This window comes from Phragmites australis, chromosome 14 (genome assembly GCF_958298935.1).
Source record: "Phragmites australis chromosome 14, lpPhrAust1.1, whole genome shotgun sequence".
NCBI lineage: Eukaryota > Viridiplantae > Streptophyta > Magnoliopsida > Poales > Poaceae > Phragmites > Phragmites australis.
In genome coordinates, this window is record NC_084934.1 from 30,557,266 (window position 1) to 30,567,718 (window position 10,453).

At 49.5% G+C, this 10,453-nt stretch overlaps 1 protein-coding gene across 1 annotated transcript; it reads left to right on the forward strand.

Annotated features, from left to right (window-relative positions):
• The first annotated feature begins 5,704 nt into the window (after positions 1–5,704).
• On the forward strand, positions 5,705–7,503 carry LOC133891525 (probable pectinesterase/pectinesterase inhibitor 21). Its single transcript, XM_062332252.1, has 2 exons — positions 5,705–6,653; positions 6,782–7,503. Exons 1-2 carry the CDS (start codon positions 5,705–5,707, stop codon positions 7,501–7,503), a joined length of 1,671 nt encoding a protein of 556 aa, XP_062188236.1.
• The last annotated feature ends 2,950 nt before the right edge of the window (positions 7,504–10,453 follow it).

Below are 10,453 nucleotides of genomic sequence, written 5' to 3' on the forward strand. Positions count from 1 at the left end.
GTCGGTAGAAGTAATCTCCACGACCATGGTATCAAAGGCCAGCCGGAGTAATCTCTACAGCGATGACACCAAGTCAGTCGAAGAAACAACATAGCACACCTCAACGGTCCCAGTGCAAGTGCCGGTCGGAGCACACACAACGAAATCAACAGCCGGGGATAGCATTCACACGGCAAACACAGCCACAACACACACAACGGCGGTGACTCGCAAATCACGGACACGGCAGTGACCCAAAGCCAACTCGACGGTGGCGAGTACAAAGAAACATGCGCACATTGGAGCCCCACACAAATCAAAAGCACTAGAGATGACGACGAACAACATATCTCCACGGTCACAGCACAAGCACTAGCTGAGACATAACCACGACGGCCAAATCATCTCAAAGGCCATGGCATGAAGCTAGCCGGAGAAAAAGACATGTTCATCTCGACGGCCAACACATCTCAACGGCCACGACACGAAGCCAGCTGAAGCCACAGAACATAGTGAGAAAATGGATGCACTCATCGATGATAGATCCCACCCAGCTGGCGGCAAGCCACCAGGGGCACAGTCTACCCAAACGATGGTGCATGGCCACCCACGCACACGGCAAAAACACAACCAACCAAATCTCAATGGTCATGACACGAAGGCCAACCGGAGCTTATCTGTATCATAGAAGAAGGAGATGAGGAAGTGGGTCACAGCAGGAACCCACCAGTGAGGGGGCGGCAACCATGGTGCTCCGGCGACAGTGACGACAGAGGCGACGGTAGAGCTTTTAAGGCGGCGACAGATCTCCCCTCCTCTTTATCTCTCTTCTCTCTTCTCTCTCTCTCTCTCTGGCCTCCTCTTCCCTCTCTTCTCTCTCCCTCTGTCGCTTCCTCCCCCGCAAGCACCCCCTCTCTGCCCTTTATAGTGGCGGCTAGGGTTCTCTCCATGGAGAGATAAGGCTTGGAGGCGGTTAGGATTTGGGGAAGAAGAGTCCCCATCAGATCCGATTGGAGGTGCAGGCAAATCAGAAGAAGAAACGAACCTAACGGCAGTAGTCCACCAGCCAGCGGAGAGGGGAAAGGGCACGCGCGCGGCCGGGCGGCTCGTCAAATAGGGATGAGAGCAGGCGGCTCAGTCAGGCGGAGCGACTCTCGGGCTGGTGGAGCGGCTCGGGAGCGTGGGAGAGGCGGCGCGAGCGCGTGGGAGGAGAAGCACAGGAGCCTGGCCAGGTTTGGGAGAGGATAAGGAGAGGGGGAGCCTCGAGCTTGGGCCGGCTCGGCGAGGAAAAGGAGAGGGCGCTCGGGCTGGGCTGGCTAAAGAAAAGGGGCCCACCAAGGCCTCTTTTCCTCTTTTTTTTATGAATGTATATGTATGTTGTGCTGTGCATTTATATACGACAAAATGTCATCGTACAAACTGAAGCGACTGCAAATGATGTTACAGAAATCTGATGCAATCTATGGTGTTGTGATGCTCTGAAATTGAATTATCTTGTTCCATTGGTTCTATATTTTCATGTTGCGTGATGCCACAAACCACCTATACAAATTATCTTGTGATACACTTGTGTTATCCTGATGCAGCCACATTTATATGCAACCTGATGCCTTCTTTGATAACATGTGCAATGGTCTAGTTCTAAGGCCAAACTGTCATTTTGTTTTGTCTAGCTCTGAGGCCAAACTGGTTGATGCATGCTCTGTCAAGTGATATTATTCTGTCAAGATCTGATGGCTCATGGCTGATGCCAAGTTATACAACACGGAGGTTCATCAGTTCTTGCAAAAGCATGTTGGGAATAGTCTGTGAAACAATCGTTGTTTGTTCGGTTCATTGTTATTTTTATCCTGTTATGCCAACTCATGTAACCATTTCAGCATTGCAATCTTGTAAACATCAATGTATTTCATCGATTGAACCAGGCATCAAGAACAATTCAAATTCCCTTTTGCAATGCAGGAATCATGCAGAAATTAAGATGCTACTTAGCTTCTCTCACAACTCTCACAATTCACAGGACAAGATTTCTAATACCGGAAGTGCACACCCCCCCCCCTCTCTCATCGATTATGACTCGGATTCTGCCCTCCACAGCTCAATCGCACTGCCTTCGTGTCCTCAGTCTTTGATACCCACCCACTCCTTGGACACCAGCAACAGCATGTGGAAGGATCTTGGGTATTGGTCATTGCCTTTTCGAGGCCAAGCCTACTACGACGGCGACCTAGACGCATGGGTTGGTCTTCATCACAAAGAGTACGGATACGTTTGCTGCTGCACGGTCGCCTCCCGCAGCGCCGCCACCACCACGTGGCGGCAGCTGGAATGCAGGATGCTTAAGGAGAGGTTGTTCCTCCGCAATGGTGACAATGGTGGCCTGCACTCGAGGGCCACTCTCACCTACATGGGCGACAACAAATTTTGCCTCGTCGAGAACATCGAGCATAGTAGCCACACTTCCGGCTCCGTGTACCATGTCACCTTGTTTGGCCTCAAGTATGGTCACAAGGGAGAGCTGAGAACTACAGTTTTGCCGCGCCACAAGATCCTATCGAGTGTCTAAGAATAGTTCCAGTTTTCTCATGCAGCATCTGGATGTAACGTAACGGAGGACCTTCACACCCTCCCATCCCCTCCCTCTGTAATAGCTTCTGCTATTTTGTATGTCAGTTATGGGAAACGTGGGACTGGGTTAGCTTTGATAATTACATGTTCAACCCTGCTGCATACTCTTGATCTTTGCAAAGTTATGCTAAATATATGTACCCCAACGAGTTCAAAATCTAATCTAAAATGCTTAGAGACCAACTCAGTGTCTTGTGTTTTTTTTTCGAAAGGACAATACCAGTGATACAGATGTTATTATATAAGAAGAGAGTTAGTCTTGTTTATGAGAGAATCTGGACCTAAAAATTCTAACAACTGCCCGGTTGAAACATGGCTAACCGGTAAAAAAATCCAATGACATGAGCGCCAACAAAAGACAAACAACACTACACTCTAGAAACAACACACGTGGAGCCCACCAACGAGTCATCGTTGCTAAACTCGAAACAGACCTCAGCCTCCATCTTGATGTCCTCGTGTCTCCGTCCACGACCACCACGTGTCATCATTACCAAGCTCGTCGGAGGTTCCGAAGCAGCAGCTCCAACTTCACCATAGCCCACCCATGGACAAAAAGGCGTAGAACCAAAAGAGCAGAGGTCTCACCGACAACTTGACCCTTGTAGAGGTGTAGAGTGTTCACAACCATTACCGAAGAAGGGTCCCTCCATGACATCGACAACTAAAACCCGGTGTGGGATCTTTCAAAGCGATGTCTCTAGGGAGGAAACGACACCCCAATCGCCGTCGTTGTCTGTTCAGGCATGGACAAGGTTTTCACCTGAATGATCCTATGACGAAGAGGGTGTGGGGGGGGGGGAGCACCTTTGACAAATGCCTCCAATGAGGAAGCGGCGCCCGAGGGCATCACCATTGTCGGTTCAGGCCAAACACCAAGCAAGGCTTTCACAAGGGGCATCCAACCCCCACTCAATACCACATCCAGCACGAGCACATGTCATCCCAAAGATGCCCCACACCATGAGGCTTCCTGCAGGCCGGATCGGAGAGAATGAACAAATCCGACAAGGGGGAGGAACCGCCATGACACAGGGGGACTGAGGGCAACCGCATCGTGCTTGCCGCATAGTGCTGATTGCAACAACACAGGATTTGGCTAGCAAGCGTGATGGCATGCATGCGCACATGCAGACATGCGCGCACCAACACGCAGAGATGTGCACGCATAGGCATACGCACATGCGCACGCAAGACCGTGCCAAGCAGCTGCCAGACATACGCCGGACAACAGGCGAGCATGGCCTAGCCATCGCAAGCAAGTCACCGACGTACCCTCCACCTGCAAAAAATGGGGCACACATGAAAATGCGCACAACATAGCAAACCGGTCATGAAGACTTGCCCCCACGTCGTTGCGCTGCACCACTAGGACTCCTGGTGCATGGATCTGGCTATCGAGTGCGTAGAACTGGCGATCACATTGTCGAGCCACCACACCGTTGTGCCGAAGGGCGCAATGATCCAGCTGTCAGGGCGCAGATTTGGCCATCACACCATCAGGCCACCGTGCCGTGCCATTGGACGTGCTGATCTGGCCGCCACAAAGCAGCATGCGTGAATCGGGCCATCGTGGCATCGAGCCACCGCGCCACGCCGCCAGGGACGCGGATCCATCCGTCGCGCTGCTCGAACACCGCATGCACCGATGGGCACACAGATCCCATGGTATCGATGGCATTATGCCACTCCTAGCCTACGTTGGAGCTCCACAAAGAATATGCTTTCGGTCTCCAAGTCTCTTCCGATCACGGCTCTTGACCTACCAAGTCACCGAAAAAAGATCTCAAACACGATGAGCTACCAAGCCACCAAGGCAAGATCTCACCACTAGCCTCTCTTCCAGTCAATTACTGTTGTGATCACTCCGGAACTTGAGCCACCAAGGTAAGGGTCTCCGTGTCCCCATACACGTGTCTTATCACCGCTCCACACCAAGTCAAAGGGTCAACAAGCTTGAGCTATCAAGGCCCAAGATGCCGGTGAGTTACCAAAACTCCAAGACGCCGACGTACCACTCGGTTCAAGCTAGGATCACTCCTTGATCCATTCTTCAAGCTGTAGCATTTAGCTACAACTTACTCTAGGCCTATAAAGCACTAAACACTCTCTAATCTTGTGTTTAATTACCTTAGATGATCATTTTAAACAATTTTAGTGGCTTGAATGTCTTCTCAAGTGTATATGAGCTTCTTCTAGATTTCAGCAGTGCTACAAGTCAAATGACTGAGTGAAAGGGTATTTATAGCATCAAACCCGCCAACTAGCCGTTTTCTCAATGACTCAGAAAAGCTATTAATACCGGATAATCCAGTGAAAACAAACATGTTAGTCCTAACAACTCAAACTTTGTTTCGGCTGTAATGACTTCTTGATTTATTGCATCTATACGATCTACTAACATATATTCTTGACAAACATGTTAGTCCTAATAACTATGTTATCATTAATCACTAAAATCATAATCATAATTTAATAGGATCATTTTTGCTACAGAAGGCCAACGGGCCTCTTTGGCATCGAAGGGATGATCGTGCAGTGGGGAAGGGGAGGAAACGGCATATATCAAGAATCAATGGGGAGGCGGGAGGTTGCCAAAGCTGTGGAAGGGATATAATAGAGAGGAGTGGATCTGGGGTGTTGGTTTTGAATCCAAAGCTTAGAAAATAGAATGATTTTGGGCTAACAAATCATTGGAAAGATAATGAGACAGTCCCAACTTTTAATCAGCGTACATGACCATAAGGAGGAGTAAATTTTTATAGTTCATTGAGAAATTGAAGCAAAAGTAATATTATATTATATATATATACTCCTAGAACACACGACATGCATATTTTGACATTTGTCACATGCATGTCGTCTGGAACGACCGTTTATCTTGTCCCGTGACTGTCCGTGCGCCTCGGCGCCTTCCTAGCTCCGACGCACGTAGCAATCAACCATGCACCTCTCTTGTTTTCACCTCGCTCGATCGATCTTTCTATAAGATGGAACATGTGCCCGGGGTTAATTTAATTGATACTACACGGTACCAGTATATTAAGGTACGTAATTCCATCCATCCATCCGTCCATCCAACTGGAAACACAACAAAATGAGCAAAGGTGCTATCATCGGCGCGTCGACCGTCCTCGTGGTGGCGGTCGTCGCGGCCGTCTGCGTCGTGTCGTTCAAGAACAGCTCGGGCGGCGAGGATGGCCAGCTGTCCACGTCGGTGAAGTCGGTGAAGGCGTTCTGCCAACCGACGGACTACCCGCAGACGTGCGAGGCGGAGCTGAGCAAGGCAGCCGGCAACGCCAGCTCGCCCACGGAGCTCGCCAAGGCCTTCTTCAGCGTCACCTCCGAGAAGATCACCAAGGCGGTCAGCGAGTCCGCAACGCTCAACGATCTGAAGAACGACAAGCGCACGTCGGGCGCGCTGCAGAACTGCAAGGAGCTGCTCGAGTACGCCATCGAAGACCTCAAGACGTCGTTCGACAAGCTCGGCGGCTTCGAGATGACCAACTTCAACAAGGCCGTCGACGACCTCAAGACGTGGCTCAGCGCCGCGCTCACGTACCAGGACACGTGCCTCGACGGCTTCATGAACACCACCACCACGGAGGCCTCGGCCAAGATGCGCAGCGCGCTCAACGCCTCGCAGGAGCTCACGGAGGACATCCTCGCCGTCGTGGACCAGTTCTCGGACACGCTCGGGGGCCTCAGCATCGGTCGCCGCCTGCTCGGGGAGGACGGAATGCCGGCGTGGATGTCGGAGGGGGGGAGGCACCTGCTTGAGGCCCCGGACTTGAAGCCCAACGTCACGGTGGCGGCGGACGGCAGCGGCGACTTCAAGACCATCAACGAGGCGGTGGCTAAGGTGCCGCCCAAGAGCGACGAGAGGTACGTCGTGTACGTCAAGGCCGGCACGTACAAAGAGTACGTGTCCGTGGGCCGCCCGCTCACCAACGTCGCCATGATCGGCGACGGCGCCGAAAAGACCATCATCACGGGCAACAAGAACTTCAAGATGAACCTCACCACCAAGGACACGGCCACAATGGGTACGGACATGCTCTCTCTCTCTCTCTCTCTCTCTTTCTATATATATATGCTTGGATAAATGAATATATATAATAAAAAAACATGCATGCATGCTTGCTTGCTTAAACGAACGATGCATGCATTGCAGAGGCCATCGGGAACGGCTTCTTCATGAAGGGCATCAGGGTGGAGAACACGGCTGGCGCGGAGAACCACCAGGCGGTGGCGCTGCGCGTGCAGAGCGACCAGGCGGTGTTCTACCAGTGCACGTTCGACGGGTACCAGGACACCCTGTACACGCACGCGCAGCGGCAGTTCTTCCGCGACTGCACCGTCACCGGCACCATCGACTTCATCTTCGGCAACTCGCAGGTGGTGCTCCAGAACTGCCTGATCCAGCCGCGCAAGCCCATGGCGAACCAGGTGAACATCATCACGGCGCAGGGTCGCCGGGAGAAGCGCTCCGTCGGCGGCACCGTGCTGCACAACTGCACCATAGAGCCGCACCCGGACTTCAAGGCGGACGCGGGGAAGATCGCCACGTACCTGGCGCGGCCGTGGAAGGAGTATTCGCGGACGCTCTACATCCAGAACGACATTGGCGGCTTCATCGACCCCAAGGGATGGCTCGAGTGGGCCGGCACCTTCGGGCTGGAGACGCTCTTCTACGCCGAGGTGGACAACCGCGGACCTGGCGCCGACATGAGCAAGCGCGTCAAGTGGGGCGGCGTCAAGACCGTCACCTACGAGGAGGCGCAGAAGGAGTTCACCGTCGAGACCTTCATCCAGGGCCAGCAGTTCATCCCCAAGTTCGGCGTGCCATTCATCCCGGGGTTGCTGCCGCAGTTGCAGCAAGGCAGGACGCACTGATGATCCATATGATAGGTCTACCTATATATATATATATATATATATATATATATATATATATATATATATATATATATAAAGTGGGGTAGAAGGAGAGATAATGGGAAGGAAAGGGGGGACACAAGCAATATAAAGCCAAATAGAGGCAACCCATTGATACCCACATCTAATTCAAGCCATGTCCGGATTCCTACGACAAGTTCAGGATCTAGAACACGAGATAACTTGTTGAGATTTATAGATGTAGATCTAGACACCTCCATTGTAATTATCTTCTCTTGAGATTAATCAAGGCACGCTACTACAGAAATCCCAATCAACGACCGCTTATTAGTGACAGTTTGGCTAGCACCGGTAATGATAAGGTATCACTGCCGGTTCATAACCAATAATGAGCAAACAAATGATGATTTTGTTGGAACCTATAGTGATATCACTTGTCATTGTTGGTTCATATCAGCAACCGATAATGCTACATTATTGCCGGATCGTGGCATCAGCCGGCAGTGATAAGTAGTGTATCACTACCGATTGCTACCACTAACTGGTAGTAATATATTAATGCCAGTTTGTATTATCGACCGACAATGATATATCCTTTATCACTATCGGGTAATTACACGAACCGACCGTGACATGAAATATGCCTCCAGAGAGGATGTGTTGGCCAAGCATGAAAGTTTAAAATTTAGACTAATAAAGCTTGGAAAAACAAGATCTTATTTTTATATATAAGGTAGATTGCAAACAAGTTTAGGGTTACACATAAAAATCAACATCCAGATTGTACTAAAATTCTAATTAAAAAACCTATATACCCTATGCCTATACTAGTTGTTGACGATGACCTCCAAAAGCAATGGCAGCCTCCTTCTCCTTGAAGCTCGCCTTCTCGAGCTCTTCCCAATGAATGCTTCCGTTGTCATCATCATCGGCGATGATAGCAACCTCCTCCAACTCGTTGTGAGATCCCTCGGCGCTCGCGTCCTCCTCCTCCTTGGAGGACGCATCATCCTCATCCTCGGAGGAGTCCTCCATGCTCGCTGGCGCATGGAGATTCTTCGACGGAGGGCCCTCACCCAAGAAGTTCTCCCGGTCATAGTCTTATGGGGATGAGGACCGGTCATCACCAGAGGAGGAGAAGGAGAGGTCATAGAAGGAGGCTGACATTGGCTCCTCCTCCTTTGATGAGTATGGCGGTGGGGAAGGAGGAGAGGCCGAAGGTGGCAGTGGTGGAGGAGGTCTTGCACCCATGACTGGGCCGACAAGATGAATGAACTAATTTGTGTGCGGTGGATCCTCAAAGGTGGAGCGACGTCATGGATGGAATGAGGAGGGTCAGGGAGGGCAAAGATTATAATGACCGTTTGAGGATGATGAAGGGGCACGTGGGTTTTAAGGAGGCAATTAAGATATCACTATTGTCACAATTACCGACCGTTGGTGATGGGATATCACTACTGGTTGATTGTTAACTATATCTATGTATGTGAAGGAAGATGAAATGTATGTGAACTATATATACTATTTTTTTTTTGTGTGTGTGGAAGTATCATTGCATGTTTATGGTTCAAACAAACAGTGATAGTAGTGATATCACTAGAGTTTTATGGCTCAAATAGGTAGTGACAATAAAGATATCATTGTTGGTTCGTGGCTTAAACCAGCAGTAGAAGTTGTGATATCAATACCAGTTCATGGCTCAAACCAGCAGTGATACTAGGCTATCACTAACGGTTCCACAACCGCACTGATACTCCAATACTATCACTACCGATTGCGTTGTGCCAGTTTTTTATGGTGGTTTCTATAGTAGTGGCAGCACAAGACGCATGTTATTATCCTTATGGTGGCTCGAATTTGTATAAAATCAAGTGTCCTCTTCGATACACACAATTCATGAACTGGTATCCTAACTTTAAATAAGTATTTGTATAATCGACTTTACTAATCATCAACAGCTGACACCGTCTGTGGAATATGACAAGCCATGTATTCATCAACTAAACGCATTAGGTCTCTGGCAATGGACTACTCCGATGATAGGTTCTATGACAACTTTGGACCTGACATCTACGTGAAGCCCGATGAGTTACAAGTAATAGTGATGATGAGGCATGTCAAGAACAGTCAAGTCCATCAAGGCACCCCACACTGGCATCTATTCGAGATGAGCATGAATGTCACGGGAATCGATAAGCACCACTTGGCTGAATGCTTTTTGACTCATTAGGCCAACAATGTAACAGAGGACAGTTTATTTCCGGTATTGCCTAGTACCTGCAAGGTGCAAAAAAAACCCTACTTTCCAATCCGCATCAAGAGATGTTGAATACTCTAGAAGGGGTGCGGAGGTTGGAGGACATTGTCGTGGTTATCACCGACGCACAACACCTAGCAGGAGCCTCCAGCTTGGCGAGATCTACCAGTCAGATGAGTAGCTCATGCCAAAACAATTCTAATCAAGTTTTTCTAGGTTGGCGAAGATAGGCTAGGCCACCTTACGAAAGGGTGCATGCTCGTGACCAGTGAACGCGTCGTACAACACCTCTCAGAGATCACCCTATGTGAGATCTACGACGTGACATCGATGAATGTCACAATAGGGTGGATCGTGCCTATAGCGGCGAGCCTTGTGCCGGCCCAGTAAGCATAGCCTATTTGAACAGATTTGCTACCACCTACAAGTCGATGTGATAATATAGATACACCGATAATAATAAGTGATATCACTAACCGATAATAATAATCTTAAACTATCACCGCGGATTATCTACTGATAAGATGTTCAGAGTTAGTGGTTGCATATTTGTTTGTCCATCTTCTCCCTTTATTCATCATAGATAGACACATTACTTTAGATTCGACGGTGAGTTGAGTTGTGTCCATGATTGCCAAATTGAAAAGACCCTTTGAGCCACATTTGAACCATTTATTTCTGTTTATTTTG

Bases quoted from the DNA above. Each gene is read 5' to 3' on its own strand.
- LOC133891525 (XM_062332252.1), top strand. From the start codon at position 5,705: ATGAGCAAAGGTGCTATCATCGGCGCGTCGACCGTCCTCGTGGTGGCG. The intron at 6,654-6,781 runs GTACGGACATGC...CATGCATTGCAG, and splicing joins CAAGGACACGGCCACAATGG to AGGCCATCGGGAACGGCTTC.